A 21,889-nucleotide genomic window follows, 5' to 3' on the forward strand; every position below is an offset into this window, starting at 1 on the left:
CAACTCTTTAAAGCACCCACATCTTTTCTCAAGGTTGCTTGCTGTCTTTTGTAGCTGCAATATGATTTGGAAAATAGTATGGCTGTTTTAAACAGTTGCATAATATATTACATTCATAAACCACATACTCTGAAATACAATTCAAATCACTGCATATCTGTATTATTTTCCTTAGATATTGTTTTCAGACCAAAAACAAAGCACCAGCAACTAAGCATTCTTTAGAAAACATATTTAAAAGCCAAGTAATATTCTTTTCTATTATTAGATTTTGTTGGCAGGAAGTTATTTGGAAGATAATTTTAAAGTGTGAATGAGAATATAAGGTCAAATAACTTTTTTACAGTGTGTTGCATATACAGTAGTATACATCTTTTGCAACTTGAAGTATTTAGTAAACATTTGCAGGCCTTTCTCTCAGCTTTTCATATATAAATACTGCATATGTTATGAAAAATGAGTATTTAAACCAGTCTGTGTTGGCCACCTAACCAGTGACTGACTGCTGTTTATATATACTTATCCTTTTATAGACATGACATACAGCACAGCTCTCTTTTCACAATGAACTATTCCCAGTAGGTGGTTTCACACCTACAAACTCTAACTGAATCGTGCTGATCTCCATACTCTATCCACAAGTATAGTTTATGTTTGATCATGTTGATGCCTTCATTCCCAAATCACCAAAGGAGAAAACAGAAAGGGTATGGATTTCCATTTCAGCCTATCTTTTTAATGTCCCCATTTTTGACAATTCTTTGACTTAGAGGAATGAAATCTCTGGCTCCACTCACACAGAGGAGAAAAATGCAGATCAATTACAACAGTTAAGACAGTCTCATTAATTTAGGTTTAATTAAAATACATCCTCTCTAAATTGATGGGTCCATAGCCAAACTAATATCTGGACTTCAGATTTAGAAAAAGGAAAAGATCTTTTTCGCTCTCTCTTTACTGAGTAAGAAAGGAAAATAACTATTTATAGAATGGCCAGCATGAAGCAAGCTGTCGTATTATTTCCTGACACAATTCTCTTTACGTATCACAAAAATGTCACTGGATCAGATAATTGTCCCCTATTTATACATGCTACCATTTGCCTTTTGTAAGAATTGGTGATCACAAACTGGATCCCATTTACTGACCAGACATTTTTACAAGGTTGCATACAGAAAATAATTAGCTGGCAAATGAAGCAGCAGAGCTAGAGTATTAATCATTCGCAGTTACATTTTAATTCATCCAACCACACAGAAGTTGTTCATTTTATCTAAATCAATCTTTTCCCCCATTTAATGCATTGCACTGCAGTTCCTATTAGTCCAAGGCAGCATGACCACGGATAGTGGGAATTATTGTCCTATCAATCTCACACAGGAACACTGGGAACACGAAGGGAAAGGCTGCTATAGATAATCACTGCACAAACTTCAGGATTGGTATTTAAAATATGACTAGATTGTTCTATTCTGAGCTGAAACATCATCTGCAGCACCTGGAGGATAAAAAAAGAAAGCAAAAGTGCTTCTACCTATATTGGGCTGGCTGAAATTCATCAATAAAAGAAAAAAACGGAAAGGCAGAATGTTCTGGCACTCAGATGTGGATCACTTTCCCTAAGAAAAGAGTCAAGGAAGTGACTGGCACTGATCAACATATACTGTATCTATTGTGCCCTAGTATTACATCTCTTTTGCCTTCTTTAGATTGGAAAAGCTAAACTACCTTAGCAATCCTTACTGTAAGAGAAGCAGGCATTGAGAAGACTCATTTCAGATCTTCAGTTATCACAAATAAATAAAGCTATGTCAATTTGCATTTTCTTAGGTAACCACATGATGTTAGCCTTCACAATGTAGAGCTAATAGTGTTCATCTATTGGCAAGTCCACATCAATCAAAGAATTTTGACTGGCGGGGTCTAGGAAAACGGCCTTCTCTACTGCTTCCCCTGCATTGTGGAACACTCTGCCCTCAGAGGTGAAGAAAGCCCCCAATATCTTGGTCTTCTGCAAAAGTGTCAAAACCTGGCTGTGCAGCCTTGCGTGAGGGACACAGAGGCCCACACAACTGTGGGGCTGGCTGGGCTTATGAGATCCTCCCTGCCTGCATTAACAACTGCATTAACAACTGCTAACCCTCCATCTTAGAATGTTTCACCTTTTGAAATTTTATGATATTATTTTTATAGTTTTACAACTTTTTAATCTTAAATTGATTATATTTTAATATTTTATTAACTGAAAAAGAGCTATTGTACACTGCCCAAGTTCCTCTCTTGAATAAATAAATAAGTAAATAAACAAACAAACAAATAAATAAATACTTTAAAAGTATCTCAGCCATTATTTAACTTCAGGGATTTCCAATCAGCTCTTTAGTTGACAAGGCAATGGCCATCAGATAACAGCAAATCATCATCTTACCTTTACAGGCCACATAGTTCTCAGGCTCATATCCAGCCTTGCAAGTACAGCGGCCAATGGGAACCATCCATTCCCCATCACCATTGCAGTATAATTTAATGGGCACATCCACCTCCTCGGCATTGGGAATGCACGTACCTCGTGCAATCACTAAGGAAGTACTTTCTGCTCCTGTCATGGTCTCTGGGAAGATGGCAAAATTTTGCACCACGCTTGGGCATTTCTTAAAGAAGACCCTTACAGATAGCAATGACATGCATGCCCCATAATCCTGAAAGGCCAGGTAAAAGCCTTTCCGATTGAGAGGCCCAAAGCTCCTCACCTCTGTGTTCACCTTCATTAACCTGCCACCAAAGTCCACCTGAGAGAAGCTCTCATCTGCAGCAATAGTGTCCACCTTGAGGTAGGGGGCTTCTGTCCAGAAAGCTGAATTCTTGGTGACAATAACAGAGTCTGTTTCATAGTAATATAGGTTGAAAGTTTCCTTACAGGAACCAGGAACATTGGGAAGGCTGCTACAGTCCCGTACAGTGAAGCGCATTTCTGTATAAATACGGTGTGCACCACGTCGATTTATGAAGGTGGTAAGTAACCAATTGTTCTGGTTGGGTTCAAAGACGTTGCAAACTTGGTAAGTACGTATTGTGTTGAGGTTCTCATCGTAGCCACTGACTTCCTCCCACTGTATGGAACAAATAAAAAAGGGGGAAATCAGGCAATTAAACAGGATGAAAAGAAGGGAACACAGGGATGGCACTTTAACTTGGAGAATTATTGCTTACAACAAGATAACTGGGATGTACAGCCTTGGAAGAGTGTTATGCTTTACAATCAGTTGGAAAAATGTGTGCAATGTTGCTGATGTTAGGGCCTATTCCAGGGCTTATGAGCTTGGAATCAGCCAACAAAAATTAAAACAACTAAACTAAGATTATCCCTAGCTAACAGAAAGAAAAAAGTTTACATGCATGAATGTATGTATGCATAAAGACACAGAGAGAGAGAGACAGTGGCCCCACAAAATGAATACACTTTTAGTATTTGTTAAAGCTGATGTAACTCAAATGAACCTCTGAGAGGTATTCTGACAAAATTAATAAAATTCAACCAGACTCTGTTGCTCTGGTAATCTGACCTCTTTTAACCCCCTAACTGACAGAACCGCTTTAAGCTTGGCAGTTTCCTGAGAACACTTACCTTGAAAAGAACTGGCAACTTCAGTGTGTTTTAAAAATAAGGTTGGAACTGAATTCAATATGATTAACAAGATGATTTAAAGCAATTTTTTTGAAAATTAGTTTGTGATTTACTTGCTCCTTTGGATAAAAAGAAAAAAATCATATCATCCAGAAATAGTATTTCTAAACCAGAAAAAAAAATACATACTAAATTTATTTATTACAGATCTTTATACCTTATAGTTCAGCTTCATGATCCCAAGGCAGGTCACATCTCAGTAAGAAAATATGAGTCTACATATGACTTATTAAAGCAACTGTATATTTTTAGGCTTGTTCAGAAGTTTTAAAAAATATCCAGCTGCTTTAAACAGATGCTAACGTATGTATCCCTGATCACTTCTGATGAAACGTTTCTGAAGCATTCATAGGCCTAACAATACATATAAACAGAACTAGAGTAACAATAGTAGTGGAACCACAGTAACATCTATTTAGCATAAATTACAAGTCCTTGCACCCTTATACAAGAATTTCCCAAGTGTTTTGGATAAAGTGGCCCAGGAAGTACCACGAGTGGGTTCTAGCAATGGTTAATGGTTGTTTGAGTGAGGGAGTTGTTCCTTTACCTTTAAAGAGGCCTTGTTTTGCCCCCTACTCCAGAAGTCAATGTTAGATCCCACCAAACTGGACAATTTTCATCCAATCTTCTACCTCCCTTTTATGGAAAAGCAGTTAAAAAGTTGGTTGTGCAACAGTTCCAGAGGAGCTTGTATAAAATGAATTATCTGGATGTATGTGATAGAAATGGTATTGGTTGCAGTTTTCAATTATCTCTAGTGTGGGCTGGATGGGCATTATGTATCTATCCCTGCCCTAGTTGACTTCTTAATGGCTTTCAGTACTATCAAACATGATATCTTTCTGGACTGCCTCAGAGAATTGAGGGTGGTCAACATGATGTACTAGTTCACCTCTTTTCTTCAGAATCCATTCCAGTCTGTGTTGATTGGCAAGTAAATGTCCCACCTTCAGCCCTTACTATGTGCAATGCCATAATGCTCCGTTTGCTCTCAGCCCCTATTTAACATCTACATGAGGCTGCTGAGTGAAGCTACATCAGTACACATCTTTACATCTCTGCCCCTGTTGAACTAATTGATGTCATGAATGTCTCATCCCAGTGCCTGGAGGCTGTGAGGATCTGCATGGGGAACAATAGACATAACTGAACCCTGGCAAGATGAAGAAGTTCTGAGGTTCAGGGCCAACTGCTTCCAGAACCATGTCATCTTTGGTTTTGGATAGCATTGCACTGCCCCAGACAGATGCAATGTGCATCTGGGGGGTCCTTATACACTAACATCCCAATAGATATGGCAGAGAGGACATGCTTGTGGTACATCTGCTAGGTACATACATTTGGTAAAACCATCTCTGCTCTGATACCCACCTTGTGGAATACGCTGTTCCCCAACCCAAGGTTCAGTTAGCTCCATTCCTTTTGGTTTTTCCAAATCCCTTAAGACAGGGATCCCTAACCCCCAGTCCATGGACTGGTACTGGGCCAAGGCATGCCAGCAACTGGTCTGCACAAACAAGCAAAGCCCCATCTATGGGATTCAGGCAGCACACAAAACCATGCATTCTGCAGTCCGTGGAAAAACCTTTCTCCATGGAACTGGTCCCTGGTAGCAAAAGGTTGGGGGCCCCTGCCTTAAGATAAATTATGTCACCAGGCATGGGGATTCCAGGGAACCAGAGATATGCTCAGAAAGCTATACTACTGCGGTAGAAACTGTCTCGATACCTTGGGTTAGTGTATTATTACTATTAATTCTAACAATCTTAATCTTTGGCCTTGATTTTTTATATATTCATATGAATATTTTTATAGATGCATTGTTTTATTGTGTATTGTACACCACCCAGAGTTACCCTTGGTGAGATAGGTTGCCATATATATCTAATAAACCAATAAATAAACAAATGCATTAATTTCCATAGAATTTGCAGAGAAATAGCAATATAGTCACTTGCAGCAAAAACAGCTATGTTTCTACTGCCACCTTAAAGATTGTTTATTATTCCAAAAAATAACAGTTTCAGTCTCTTAGAAGTTTTTTATTGTTTCAGCATGGGAGCCGATTCCACTCATTTAATAGGATTTAACTTGGATAATCTTTAAAATACCACAAAAGTCTTCTTTATTTTATCTTAGAGCAAGTACTACATAACGTAACAGGATTTAAAGGGACTTCCGTCAGAATACACATTATAAATTATATATTTACATAGCTTTGTATTATGAACTTTTAAATGTCTGACTAAAACTAATTTGATATCTAAAGCCTACTAATATTGGTGTCAGACACATTTTGTGCCTCAAAAGTCCCACATCAAGAAATATATCATAGACTAGCACTTGATATGAGCAGCCATGAAGGCCTTGGAAAAGATATTCAGATGCTGTGATGTGTCTGCCCTCACAAAGATCAAAGTAGTGCAAGCAATGCAAACAATAGTATTTTCTGTGCTGCTCTATGGAAGTGAAAGTTGGACTTTAATGAAGTGGGATTGAAAGTATTGATGATTTTTAGCTTTGGTGTTGGAGAAGACTCCTGGGAACATCATAGATACCCAAATGTTTGGATCATCAAACAAACCAGAGTTATATATCTAAGTGATCACCAAAAATATACTTGGTTGCCCATAATCAATTAAAATTACAGTTGTCCTTGCGCCTTAGTGTACCAAAATAAAAATGCTGGATGAGACAAAGCTCTGCCTAGCCATATTTACTATTTCTAAAGTGGTCAACCACCCGGTAAATATGAGAAGGCTACAAGCAGGGTATTTGTATAAGAACACTGTTCCACTTACATAATCAAAGGTATATAGATAGAATAAAAATACTATATCTGTTGCACTTTGCATCACAAATACAATGCAGCTGGCCTAGGTATTTCAGTTAAGAATATCAAGATGGGACCAATCTACTTCTCTTAGTTCCCTTGTTTTAGAAAACTTTTTTCTTCAGCAAAACAGTACAGATACTCATACTTAGAAATGAGGGCTGCTTTTCTTCATCCAGGTATCTGGAAAGAATACTTCGATCCAAACTTTGCAGAGTGCTAATACATATTAAGAGATTTGTCCTCCTTACATTTATCTGATTTCATTTTACATCCATGCCATTTACTAGCAATCATCATACGAACAGCAAGTTTCATAATTTCACTGTGTATTGTGTAAAGAAATGCATTTTTCTGCTTTGCATCATTGATATTTCATCTTTACTGGATGCTCCTGGGATGTGAAAAATTGTAGGGAGATGTGAAAAGTAATAGAGGTGAAAGTAGACTTGAACAATTGTAAGAGAGAAGATGAATCTGCTGGCAATTTATGTCGTAAACACTAACTCAGCCTAGATGAAAAGAAATCTGAGAAGAATCATTTCAAATCATTCAAAGAAATGCTACCTTAAGAAACTCACTATAAAGGTAAGAAATTCCTCTTCCAGTTTCCAAGACTGTGAATTGGTATTATAAATATCTCACTGAAGTCTTATATAGCTCTTCCTTCCTTGATCTTACTCAACTGTATTGGGCTCAACATTGTTGTTATGAGAGAGAGAGAGAAAAAATCTACTTGTTCATTTTTCTTTACGTCAAATTTATATGTTTTTCAATATTCATCAAATTGGGGCGGGGGAATTGGGGTGTTTCCCTTTGCCATACATGTTTTAAATCTTTGCAATAAATTTTCGAGTTAAAAATCTTGAAACCCTTCCATTACTAATGCTTTCTGAGTTTCTCTTGCCTTTCCTGTAAAATAAAATGTTTTCTCTTTAATACAGTAAGTTTGAGAGAACTGTACAAAAGTATCACTAAGATCTTCTCACTATTTCTTTCAGTTTCCATAGGTTGCATGATTACACTCAAACCACAATACAAACATAGCATAGGCCTTGCAGGGCCAAAACAGCATGTCTGTGCATGGTGCTACAGTACTTCAAATTGCTTGAGGAACAGTGATGATAGGGCATAGTTAGAGGAATCTTCCTCTCTAGACATTCCAGGATAAACATTGCATGGCGCTATCCAAGGTGCTACTTTTTCTTTTGAATCAACTTTAGTAGAACCTTTTTCAGAATCCACCTTTCTTGAAATTAGTCTAGGGATTCTGATTTCAGCTTGTTTGACATTGCCTAATTTATCTTATCAGAATTTCAAGTTGCTTTTTGTAACTTTTTATTTCTGCATCAGACTTGAAATCCATCTGATTGAAACCATTATTTAGAAGAGGTTTCCTGGACAGATTGTTGAAGATATCTCAAAATGACAAAAGCTTTGGAAAAGAACTTTAACTATTTCCTCTTCTGAATTTCTGCCCCCCCCTTTTTTTTGTATAGTTATTTTGTATTTTAATTTTTCTTGAAATTGAATAAAGTGGTATTAAAAATAATTTTAATAATTAACTTTCTATGCATAACAGTGAATTAAAATATTTCATGCAATCAACTTTTTATAGAATTCTGAGGTTTTCATTGCATGCTGCAAAATTTCAAATTAAATTTACAGAGATAAAATTGTCACTAATCTTAATTTGAAGAAGCCATTTGGTTTTTATCATGCTTACATTTGAATACAGTAAAGAAATACTGCAAAAGTACTATTACTACATCTTGTATTTTATGAATGTTTAGATCTTTTGCATGCAACAATAAATGTTTATTCATCTATATATGCTAGCCTTTATGAGCAAAAAGCTCTTTATTTCACATGCAACAGATTAAAATTGCTGCCACTGCGAAAGGATCAGTAAATTGATTTTAATCCACATATTTTAATAACATTAATAACATTATTATTATTATTATTATTATTATTATTATTATTATTATTAATAATAATAATAATAATAATAATAATAATAATAATAATAATAATAATAATAATAATAATAAAGTTGGAAGGGACCTTGGAGGTCATTGAGACAAAGAATAAAAAAGATATAAAACAAAGATATACAACAAAAAATAAAAAAGATATAAAACATCTTCATTCAGGTTATGGCTATTTTGAAGGAAAATTCATACCTGCAAAGGTTTCAGCTACAACAAGCTAGCTTCAAAAAAATAGTGAAAATAACATCTGTTAAATACTATGCCAGCAACTGAAGAGTTTTCTCCTTGTCTTCATATGCTAACATGCTGCAGTACATATTTCTTGTTCTTTACAAATAATATTTGTATGCACATGTGAATGGGCTACGGTCATTTCTGCAATCATATGTGGAATGTGGAAACAAATCATGTAGCTGTAATCCACATGTGGTTTGAGGTAGAAAGAAAATATGATAGAACTTACTCATTGTTGCCCAGCAGATCCATCAAAACTCATGAGAATGTGACCATTTGCAAGTGAATTAATAATAATTAATTTGATACTGGCTATTGTGACAATTAAGTGGAAGGAATAAAATTTATTGGGCTTAGGACAATTTTTGAGAATTGCAACCCAATTTACAAGCCATGCAAATTTTTGGTTATAGGGTTTGAGGGTTGCAGGCAAGGTTATACTGAAACCTTTAAATACTGTCAGGAATATGATGCATAATTCCATAGTAGCACTCAAGCATAAATTAATGTTTGCATTGCAGTATGTGATCAGAAAGATATTAATTAATATTTTATGGAGATAAAAGTACTACATATATAAGCAAACTGCCATTACACAGACAAATTAATTTTAATGTGGTGACAAGATTGTGGATTATTACATACTATAGAATGTATATGCCCAAAGCCTCAGGTGTAAAAGCTGGAAAACTAGTTATGACCATATGAGTTGAAAAGGTGGGAGAAAACTCAAAATTCAAACAGACTCACATACAGAAAGGCACAGATCCTTTGTGTTGCTAGGCAAATTCTAGTATGTTAAATCTTTCTACTTCTCTGAAATAAATCTGTGTAATCTAACCTTAGTGAAACTGCTACAGAAAAGAAGAAGGAAAATATATAATTATTAAAACTGGTACAAAGCACTGGCAGCAGATTCATAAGTTCTTTTGGTTCATGTAAAAAGTGAGTATTCCTAATTACTAATTCATTGTGGTGGTACAAAATGCTTAGCCATAGCAAAAGTACTGAAAATTGTCACTGTAGCCACCAATTAAACTATTTATCTCCTTCCCGAGCAAGGATAATAATTCTAATAAAAGATTCTTTATGTATTAACAGTGTAAAACTGTTTTAAAGACATGTAGACATATCATTAGTCTGCATTCTCTGAGAAGTTCAGCTGGGGATGAAGATATTTTTTCTAACTATTGCAAAAACTTGTCTAAAAAAATACATTGTCAGTCAAAAGAAGGAAACAGAATACTTTGCAGCATTGTAGGAAAAATATATATACCGTTCCTAAATAGCTCTCATTTTGCAACTGTTCTGCATTATCACTAAACCAGTTCCTTGCAAGCTACTAAGGAAGAGGTATCAATGTGATTGAAGGATACTACTAGAATGTGTCTATTATTTTTATCTCCATATATAAGCAAATAACAGATCAGGACACCTTCAATCAATTATATTGATTGCAGATAGGAAATGTGTTGCACTCAAATCAGTCATCTTGATCTGTCAATTAAGACTCAATTTAATTTAGCATCTAGTCAGATGCATCCTGGATTCCAAAGCATAAACAAAAGAAAAGCTATGGTGAATGAATCACATAAACAATTAGCATCATTTTGTTTCCAACAATGGTCAACCTAGGATCTGGACAGACTTGATCTGGACAGACTTGATCTGTCCAGGATCTGGACAGACTTGAACACTGGGCACTATCTAACAAAATGAAATTCAATGGTGAAAAAAGCAAGGTTCTACATTTAGGCAAGAAAAACCAAATGCACAGGTATAGTATAGGGGGTGCCTTGCTCAATAGTAGTAACTGTGAGAGGGACCTCGGAGTCCTAGTGGACAATCACTTAAATATGAGCCAGCAGTGTTCTGCAGCTGCCAAAAAGGCCAACACAGTGCTAGGCTGCATTAACAGAGGGATAGAATCAAGATCACGTGAAGTGTTAATACCACTTTACAATGCCTTGGTAAGGCCACACTTGGAACACTGCATCCAGTTTTGGTCACCGCGATGTAAAAAAGATGTTGAGACTCTAGAAAGAGTACAGAGAAGAGCAACAAAGATGATTAGGGGACTGGAGGGTAAAGCATATAAGGAACGGCTGTTGGAATTGGGTATATCTAGTACAGTGGTTCTCAACCTTTTTAATGCCATGACCCCAACCGGTCGTAAGTCGAGGACTAAACCAGTCATAAGTCGAGGACTACCCAACCGGTCGTAAGTCGAGGACTTTCCCTGCCCGGGAGCGCCGCACATGCGTGGTTCCTCCCCCTGCGCCGGCCGAGGCGTAGCTGGCAAGCGGCAGAGACAGAGCAGGCTGACCACCAGCTGGCCCAGCCCAAGGGAGGTAAGGCACCCACCGGAAAAGGGGGGGGGAAAATGGCGGACAAAAAAAATGGCGGACAGCCTTGCTTGGCGACCCCCGTGAAATGGTCGATCGAACCCAAATGGGGTCCCGACCCACAGGTTGAGAACCACTGATCTAGTTTAATGAAGAGAAGGATGAGGGGAGACATGATAGCAGTGTTCCAATAGCTCAGGGGCTGCCATAAAGAAGAGGGAGTCAAGCTATTCTCCAAAGCGCCTGAAGGCAGGACAGGAAGCAATGGGTGGAAACTCATCAAGGAGAGAAGCAACCTAGAAATAAGGAGAAACTTCCTGACAGTGAGAACAATTAACCAGTGGAACAACCTGCCTCCAGAAGCAGTGAATGCTCCAACACTGGAAGTTTTTAAGAAGAGACTGGACAGCCATTTGTCCGAAATGGTATAGGGTTTCCTGCCTGAGCAGGGGGCTGGACTAGATGACCTCCAACTTTAGTAGTAGTAGTAGTAGTAACCCAGGAATCTAGATGTTGCCAGAGGTCCAGGGTCCTACTTTGCAAAATGCTCATAAAGAACCTCCAGCACAGCATTGTTGGTTCATGATATTTTGATCTAAGTCATGATAGATTACTCTATTTAACTCAGAGTCTACCTCAGCTTTCCAGTTGTGTTGGGATTTCTGCTTCCAGAATTTAACAGAGGTTGCATGATTATCTCATTAAACTAATGACTATTTCCATACCTTGTGACAATAAAATCCAGTACAGAAAACTGATTGGCCATCTATTTCACTATGTGATCCTGAATTATGTGTGAGAGAAAACATTCCCACTTTCTCCCCAGCATCCACAATTTTATAACCCTCTGCTTTGTTTTGCCTGAGTCCACAATTTTAAACTTTCTAGGGAATACATCCCACTAAATGGACCTTAGCTTAGTTTCCTGGTTTCTCTTCCATAATATCTTTTCAACAAAATCTATAGAAGCAAACATTCTGAAAATTAACTTCTGGGTCCATTTTTCAAAAATATCCTTCAATATATCCAATGTTAAAATATTTTATTTCATTCTGTATTTGTAAGTCAAGTTTGAGTGTTCTTCTCCTTTAATTGTAACTTTCGCTTCCTTCTAGTTCCCTCTGTGTCTCATTTTTAATCTTTTATGTTTTTTAAAAGAAAAATTCAAAATAATTACATTTTTCTATGAGGATTCTTTATAATTAATTATAAATTTTTATTTCAAATTAGTCCATTTGTAACTTTCTAAAATCATACTTTAATCACCCTTTTGCTGTTTATTCCAGCAAAAAAAATCTTAAATTTGTATTTAAAAATTATTTAGCTAAGAATTGAAAAAAATCTCACCTGCTGCTGTAAAATCTGTGCTACCAAGGATTTTTAATGGCTAAAATGCAGTTAACAATCAATTTCCTAAAGTGATTAGAAATGAAACTGTTCTTTTTGAAGGCAAAATGGCTACTCCTTGTCTCCCGGAGCTTTAAATTTGCTGGAGTCTTGCGGTCTCCTCTTGAGAAAGAAATGTCTTGGAGCACATATGGACAATCTCAAGTTCTCTCTTATTCATAGAGGAAATGTAAGAAGCTGGTCTTGTCACTAGCTCTTCATTCAGTCGGGGTTGTTGGCTCCACTTTCCATGAACCCATCTTGAAGTTTGGTATTTCTTTCTCAGAATTTTATTTTTCATCTTGACTTCTTGATGTAATTGTACTCCCTGCAAAAGTTGATGTGCAGTTGAGGTCCTCCTTGACTCAGACCTCTTGCTCAAAATGCAGGTGACAGCCATGGCAGGTGAAACTTTGCCCAGATTCATCTTTTGCACCAACTTTGTCCATTCCTTGACCTAGAGGTTAGATTTTCTCCAAGGTTTACTCATAAGCCACTGGCTTCCAGTAAGTTTCCAGGTGCAATTCAAAGTGCACGTTATCTCTTTTAAAGGCCTGCAGGGCCAGATTACTTGCAGAACTGCCTCTCTCCAAGAACTTTGCCCTTTTCACCAGATCACCACCAGATCTAATTTTCCTCTTTTACATAATGTCATCTTTTGGGACTGAGGAGTTGTATTTAAAATGCACAGCCATATATAATTTTTTTAGATAAAGACTGGATATTGAAAGAAGGCACAAGGAGGGACAAAGAGAAGATACCATTACTCAGTGGTGTCCTGGGAATGAATTTGGGGGGGGGGGGCTCAATTCAGTATCAGACCTACCAGTTACAGCTCTACAGTAACATTGCAGAAAGATTTCTGAAACATTATATGTTAAAACTAAGCATTCAGAATGTATTGCCACAGAAAGTGAACTAAAAATTAAACAAGAAACATTGAACTAAATCTAAATAAATACTTTTATTTTTCTAATTTTTATTAGGAAACAATCTAATGTTTCTTCTTTAAAGACTATTACCTGAAAATATTTGCTATCGATTTATCAATATTTAAAGTCAGTAACAGCACTTGCCTAAAAACTCACTTATTCTTGTCTCATTGTACATCTTAAAGAGATGTAGATTAGTTTCAGTTTTCAAAAACTTTATTTTGCTGAGGTTACTAAAACAAGCATGTGTAGGAACATTCCAAATGCAATAATTAAAATTTGAAATGTATATTGGAGTTTTTAATTCAAAATGCATTTCAACACCAACAGATGCTATAAAACTGCTATTGCAATTATCTCTATTTGAGTTCTGCAAAAAATAATAATAACAAAAATTTGTACTTCTACTAAGTAGCATCTTAATGTCCATTAATTTCTGCCTTCCACTCCCTGTTCTTTAGCCAGTTACCTTTCCAGAAGATGACCTATCCTCTTAACCCACAACTGCTAACAGTATTTATTTCAATAATTATATTTATGTAATGATTGCTTGCAGACTTAATCTATGCTGTTAAAAGAAAGTAGCATTTTTTAACAGATAGGATACAAGCTTGCATTCTGTGCTGGAGAGTCTACAGGGACTTTCTAAGAAGAACGAGAAAGTTATAAATTGGGAATGATAAAGAGATATGGGCTGAGGATGCAAACAAAGAGGAAGGCATGATGGTATCTGAAGACTGAATGAAAAAGAATATAAAAATAGAATTTTGTTCAATACAATGTGGGCTGGTGAATCCCAAACAAAATAAATGAATATTTATGAAGAATTAATTTAAATAAATTTTATAAAGAATTATCAGTTCCAAATATTTTTTTATTTTTTTCTTTAACTTGTATTAATTTTTATCTTTTTAACTGTAATGTGAAGAAAGAAGAAAGGAAATATAAAACGATATAAGGAGGAAAAGAATGGCAAGATAGTTATGTTCTGAGTGGAGTAGCTTTGTGCAGACAAAATTATCAGGGATCAAAACATGGAATTACGATATGTTGAATATGTTGGCCCCTCAAGTCAGTTTTTGACTCCTGGTGACTTCCTGGAATAGTCCCTGCAATTCTTTTTGCAAAATTTTTGGAAGTGGTTTGCCACTGCCTCCTTCCTAGAGCTGAGAGTGACCAGCCCAAGCAACTGACAATTGCTATGTGTCTACAGCAGAACTAGAACTGACAGTCTCCTGGTTTCTAGCCAGATGCTTTTACCACTACACCAAACTGGCTCTCTTGGCCCCATCTACTTGTTGGCTAAAATGGAACTATGTTAGCCTGCCCCCGTGAAAATTCTTCAGTCTGTTCTACTCATTATCTAACATGGCCCTTATGTTAACCTAAGGGTGGTGCTATCTGACTGAAAATCAGATCAATCTCAGTACCTTATATTTTTGATAGAATAAAGAATATCCAACAAAAAATGTTCTCAAAATGGCAGTGAAAACAATATACTTTCTAGACTGCAAAGTGACAGAGACAGATAGATTAAGTATCTTTTTTTAATGTAAGGTTATTTATCCATAATTTCTTTCTGATGTTGCATTAGAAAGCTCACAACTTTCATGAAATCTAATGTAGCAAATATTGTGCACCAATTTAAATTTGCTCTGTTCATCCCCTTCCACTTGATATGGAATTTAAACTAAGGTCCTGTAAAATTTCTACTCTATGTCAAAAGAATTTGTATTGCTTAAACCCCTACCATGGAGAGTTTGACCATTTTTTGCAATGGTATGCAGCCAAACCAACATCTTATCTTCAAAGCTTCAATTCTCTCAGATGTTAAAAATATAGGGAGAGTTACTAGCTACCTATGATTCCTAAGCTAGGCAACCATAACATAAGTAGCCTAGACCTAAAGATCAATTCAGTAATATTTCATTATTCCAATTAGACTGAAGACCAAACTAACACTGGATTCCAGCTGAAGGCTTTAACAGATTATGTGTATGTGACAATTTTATCAAGGTCTCCTTTTAGGTAAATATGCTGTATTTATGCAACCTGTCTAGCCTCCCACTCTCTATTCAGGAGTAGTAGTCTAAAGTTCACAAAAGAAATGCTAGAAGTTCACATATAGGTCAGGGAAATATATTTATTTTATCCTCCCTCATCTATATATATTTCACATTTTCACAGGTTCTTCATAATAAAGTATCTCTTCTGAAGTAAATGGCATGAATTCCTATACTTTTATTTTAAAATATTAATATGCCACTGTTGTGTATGTTGTATATCTAAAATATATTTTAAATAATCACATTAAAACAATATTTTAACAAATCTATCCCAAAACTTATTTTCCAACAATAATGCAGCCCATAAAAACAGTAATACAATCACACAATAATATCTAAAAGCAGCAGCAGAACAGCATCACCAACAGCAATAATCAGGGAATCAAATGTTGTATTTAAAAACATGAGAAAATAAAAGAGATCTTTGCCTAGTACTAAACAATGTAAGATCAGGTGCCAGGTGAGCTATAAAAATAACATTATCAGTAGAACCAATGAAGAAGCTGTCTTCATTTTAGAATTTGAACTCATTTTTGTTAAAAACGTAAGAACAGCAGCTACTACACAATAACAATCATGGAATGTAAGGGGTTGGAAGGACTTCAGAGACAGATTAGTTCAATCCCCTGCATAGAGCAGGAATCCACTATTATAGAATATAATTAGCTTCTGATTAGGTCTGAAGAAGCTACTTCACATCCAGAATTAACCAAGGACATAATACCGATTACCACAATGATGATGCATCTATGGTAAGAGTTTACAACTTGTTATTCTGTAGCCACATGCAGCCCACGAACCTTCTCTGTCCTAAAAATCCTTTGATCATGCCTTGGAAGTTTAATGATTTGATTGCATACTTTCCTTAGTTTTGAGGTGGCAAATATATGAAACATATAATGTAAATCCTTAAGAATTTGGGTGGGATTTTTGAGCCTGCTTTGTTCTTGAAAACTTTGCTGCTTTCTGCTACACATGTGTAGTGACACAGCAGAGGTTTGATGAGGAGATTGTGGTGTCCTCTACTTTTTTACCTTCATATATCTAAGACATACAGGTTAAAAGGGTTGTTTTGGGGAACCACCTGTTTCCCATGGTATCTGCCCAGCGAGTTTGACCTAGCAGGATTGGCGCCCTCCAGGTTCCATCAATTAAACAATATCATCTGTCAGGATCCTGGAAGTGTGCCTGGTCTACAGCATTATTTTTGTGTTTTCTGTATTTTTCTCAGTTTTTTAGATATTTTAATAGTTATAAAACACTCAGAGTCTCTGGGATTCCAGCAGTATATAAATTTAATTTATGTATGGGTAATCTTCAGAGTTTAAGATTGGTGGAAACTTAATAATACAAATCCTAACCATCAAATTCAGAATTATTAAAGTAGAGTCTTAGAATATAGACAATTCCAAGTAGGGTGGTTTTATGGGTTTTTTTTCAAAATGAGGGTATTCATATCTGGTAAATTCAATATTTCCAGTTATTGGTGAAATCCTTTACATATCATTCTGAGGACTCCAATAACAATGATTAAAACAATGAATTTATTTTACTGTAAGCGCTCAACTTCAATCTGCAAGTCCCAGTATTCTGTAATTTTTTTCAATTGTTTTTCTTAAACCTAAAATCAGCCAGTATATCAATAACAACTCGATAATTGTTATATCAGGCATGTTATGAACAAGATGCCACTCTACTTGGGCCTTAAAGTCCCATAAGATCTTAACCCACTCATTTTCCAAACTTTCTCAACTTTAGGGTACTAATAGTTTTACCACATTCTAGTCCAAACCTTTGGCAAAGTTTCCAGTGAATAATTCTGGCAATTTGGTCATGATGCTTATAGTCAGTTTGTGAAGTTTTGCTACAGTCACTGATCAAATGGTCAATTATTTCATCCTTTTTATTACAACGATGATATTTGATGTTTATTACATGCTGAATTTTTGCCTTGATGCAATTAGTTGGAAAGCTTGTCCTTGAGCCACTAAAATAAAGCCCTCACTTTCTTTTTTTTAACATGTGGGAGTTTTATCAGTTTTTCCTTCTATATCCTTCAGGTATTGACCATGCATTGACTTGTTCTTCCAACTAATAAATTGGCTTTAAATTATTTCTTTTCCATATTCAGCCTTCACCTTTGTTGTTTTTAATAGCTTTCTTGATTCAGCAAGGGTTCTTGGCTTTTTTTAATGTAGTCATTCAGGCCATACATTTTTTCCCTCCAGTTTGTTTCACTTGTAGAAGTCTTCTGCCCTCTTCAGCTCTTGCAAACCCAGCTGATCAATATCACTTTTTGGGTGCAAAACAATGTGCACTGTTGTTAGTTTCTTATCTTCTGAACCAAAGTTATCATGTTGTACCTGGTTCCAGTTCAACTATTCCTGCTGTCTATTGAATAACAGAAACTGCTCAAATATTAGTTTTTTTAATGATGTTTCTACCATTTAGCTTTAATTTCAAATTTTTCTGAATTCATTTAATATATCTGGTAGAAGTATTTTTACTTGATTCTGTAATAAATTGTAAGCTTCCAAAATTCCCAAATATTTGTACCTACTGCCTCTATCAAATATTCATTGTTAAGCTGTATTCTATCAACTTTAACAATTTTGCTTGCCTTTATGGCTATGTTTGCACACTTCTTGATGTAAAATTAAATTCTAATATCTTTACTAAATTGTTTTGTGCTTTTTAATAAGGAATCTAGTTCAGTCTTTGTTTTTTTAAATAATTTTAAATCATCTATATGGAGTAAATGCAAACTTTTTACTCCTGTTTTGCCAATTCATATCTACAGTGTGTCTTATTCAATAACACGTAAGAATTTTGCTTAAATTTTCCTCTCTTTGGAAGACATTTTAAAAACAAATTCTTTCAGCAGTATGAAAACTGTGGAGCCTTGGTGCTCTCTAAGCTTGATTGTTTGCGTGCAGACATTTCATTACCCAATTAGGCAACATCATCAATATTAGTGAGTTTGGGACTTGCTGCCTGTTTATATACAGTAGCTTGCCCTGCCCTGGTGGGGGTATGGTTTTCTCCTTGATAGTTCGTTGGTTAGGGTATTGTTTTCTGCTTGATTGATATAAAAACTGGAAGAAAAAAATGCAGAAGAGTATTTCTATATGGCACTAATAGCAATGATAGATCCATGGTAAAGATCTGTGTGAGGCAGCTAAGCTATATTCAGTGATATGTTTTACAACATGAAGGCAATGAAATTCTCTTCTAGAGGCCCTGCTACTTTATCATCCATTTTCAATAAAAGAAGATCCTTCTGTGCCTGCACTGGGCATGTGCGGAAGCCTCTTCTGGCACTTCCACTAGCTGACCCAGATGATAGTCTATCACTTAAACTTCACTTAGCAGAGTTGTGAAAAGGAAGACATTAAACAAAGACTAATATAGACACTGGAAAGATGTTCATTGTTTGTTTACTTTTCTCCTTCTTAATTATTTTAAAAATAGAAAAAAGATGCTCATCCATATGTGCATTTTCTTGGAAACCTTAAAATACAGACAGATTCTGTTTGCTCTCAGATGTTCATGTGGAACTGCTTTTACACACAGTCCTGTAAAATGAAAGATAGCACAATTCCTAAGTGTTTAATGGATTCTGGGGTAGGACACATCTTAACCCTTTCACAGGATAAATGTTCTATTGGCAGTTAAGCTCATATAGCATGGGCTGGGTTTGTACAGTCTTCCAACATCTTTCTCCTTGGTTCAAATCCTAGATCAATGGGACACACATGGCAAAACACTTTTTCCCTTCTTTGTTGCTGAAGAGGCCTTGTACTCCGCATTGCTGGCACATGGACGTGAATAAGATGTACAATGGTGCTGTCCATCATTTTGATTCTGACGGCAAAAAGGTCCTTTGGGCATAACATAGCCACTATCTGCAACTGCAGTTAAACAAAATCCATCTTTTCTTAGGTTCATATGGCAGCTGGATACAATAGTCAATGCTGCTTTAAGAAATTGCAGACTATGCAAGGTTCACCCCTTACATGATCCAAAATTTCTTTTTGCACTCAAATTAAACATGTTATACTGCCTTAAAGCTCTAATATTGGATCCACTGGATTTCTGATACTTTAGAAACCTTTTTTTCCTATATAATTCAAAAGATCCTTTCAATCTTCTGCATCTTATATATCCATCCCATATGGCTCTCATTTTACTAGTATGTATGTAATATGTGTTTCCAAAATAAATACTAAAAAAGATAAGTTTAAATGTCTAATAGCTATTGTAAGTTTATATATATATATGAAATTTGTTCAATAAACACTAAACATAATTGTAAGGCATTTCTGCTTGTGAATATACATTTTCTCTGGGCATTTCCTATGACAGCCTGGCAACACCAGAAATAAACTGGTGAGCAGATTCACATTTCAAGAAAGAACAGAGTGGTTCACCTGTCCAAGAATAAGTACTTTAGTCTGTTGTTTAACTATTGTTATGACTTTTGTCTTTAATTATACTGGTAACGTCCTTTGCAAATGCCACTATCACTGATTTTCTTAATTAATTACCATACAGGAAAATTGCACATTATGGTAATCATTCTTTAAGAAAGAATGCTTAATTTCCCCTTTTTGTTTCAATGGAAAAGAAATTGAAAGGGGTTTTTTTTGCTACAGACATTGCTTAAGGCCTCATGTCAGTGCTCTGTTGAAACCTCCGTTGCTATTCCTTACTCTCAAAGATATGATTCACTAGGTCAGCTTCAGAAGCAAATAGAAGCCAGGTGGAGCTCAGGTGGACAACTGATACAGGGCTTGATTCAATTTGCACTTTTCCTTCATAATAAAGATATTCAAGTTAGACCAGCTTTTTCTTAAAAAAAAACAAAAAACACTGCTTAAGGCATATAGAGCTTTGCATTAAAAATTAACAATAGATTGGAAAGCAGTATTATTTCTTCATACTTCTGGATATTTTCTGCTAAGGGAAAAATTCTTAAGAACTGCTAGTGAATGTTTGCTAGAGCCTAAGAGCAAACTCTAAATAGCCATCTGGAAAGGCAGATAAAGGAAGAGCTAGATAAAGTAGTTGTATAAAATAAAGATACAACACAGATTGAGCAACAGGAGTCTGCCTCTCATTTTTGCCAAGCTGCCTGAATCAAAACTGGGAGGACAGATCCAAATTGGAAGATTAATTTGAAAATGAGACTCAAATACAAAATATGCATTTAAAAAGTCAAGGGAAAGAAATAATGTGAAATAAACATATAAAGAAAAAAGAGAGCTGAATTTTAACATGAAGGGCTGCCACTTTATTGAAAACCCCAACAATAATTACCTGACTCCACCAATGTATACTGCTATGCCCCTTTGACTGTCCCTGTCTGGCCCACATAAAGTCAATCAGAAAATAGAAATCAAATGTAAGTAAGACATAGCATGTAGCAGCTAATCAAAAACATATAATTTACTGCTTTTTATAAAGTGATAAAATTAATATTGAGCAGAATTGAGCAGCCTATTGTTCAGCCCTCCACAGTAGTCCCAGTTTCTCTTGTGACAACTTAGGAAAATGCATTGCTTACTTCTGGGCTCTAGCCTGGTTGCACAGATGTGTATAAGAAGCCCATGTGATCTAGGATGAAAGAAACTATAACACCTATTTGCATCTTTGAAACATGCTAGGTTTCCTGCCAGGATTTAACACTATATTGTCAACAACCACTAGGAGAGGTACAGCCAAGATCTCTCTAATACAGACATGTCAAAGACAAGGCCAGTAGGCTGGATCCGGCCCACAAAGGGCCCAGATTTGGCGCCCAGGGCTGTTCCAGAAATGGCAAGGGACCAGCTCCCGCTGCCCGAGCTCTGGCCTACCCCAACCAGGCTGGGTGCCCCCCCAGCACACGACAGGAAATAGCAAGCGCTTGGGGGCTGGTGGTGCAGAGCAGCAGCTACAGTTCATTTGCTTCACCCTGCCCCACCCCTCCCGGGCTCACTCCATCACGCCCGGCTTTGCTGGGCCTCTCCTCATCTGGCTCTGCTTTACCAGGCCACACCTCACCATGCCTGGCCCCACTTTGCTGGGCCTCACCTCTCCTCGCCTGGGCGATGGAGTTCTGTAAGCCTAGTGCCCCAAGGCATGACCGGCCTGTGGGATGAAAGGTGGGGAGATGGGAGCACGTGATGGCACAAGCCGAGCGTCGGCCGGCTCCCAGTCACCATCTCTGCCACGTGGTAGGGCCGAAGAGGGGAATGCAGCACTTTGCCAGATGCAAAGCTGCAGCCTGGACCTGCCAGCAGCCGGCAACGTGTGAGCCTCTGTGGCGGCTGGAAAGAAAGGGTGAGAAGGAGAAATCAGGAAAGGATTCTCTCTCTCTCTCTCTCTCTCTCTCTCTCTCTCTCTCTCTCTCTCTCTCTCTCTCTCTCT

At 36.6% G+C, this 21,889-nt stretch overlaps 1 protein-coding gene across 1 annotated transcript in view; it reads right to left on the minus strand.

The window, feature by feature from the left end:
- Window positions 1-2,357: 2,357 nt before the first annotated feature.
- Window positions 2,358-21,889, minus strand: part of LOC107287136 (ephrin type-B receptor 1-like) — a 37,848-nt gene continuing 18,316 nt past the window's right edge. Inside the window, exon 3 of the mRNA XM_015815604.1 lies at window positions 2,358-3,110. Coding sequence (XP_015671090.1) covers window positions 2,358-3,110 — 753 coding nt within the window. The remainder of the gene's footprint in view (window positions 3,111-21,889) is intronic.

This window comes from Protobothrops mucrosquamatus, unplaced genomic scaffold (genome assembly GCF_001527695.2).
Source record: "Protobothrops mucrosquamatus isolate PMUCROS unplaced genomic scaffold, P.Mucros_1.0 scaffold353, whole genome shotgun sequence".
Lineage (NCBI taxonomy): Eukaryota > Metazoa > Chordata > Lepidosauria > Squamata > Viperidae > Protobothrops > Protobothrops mucrosquamatus.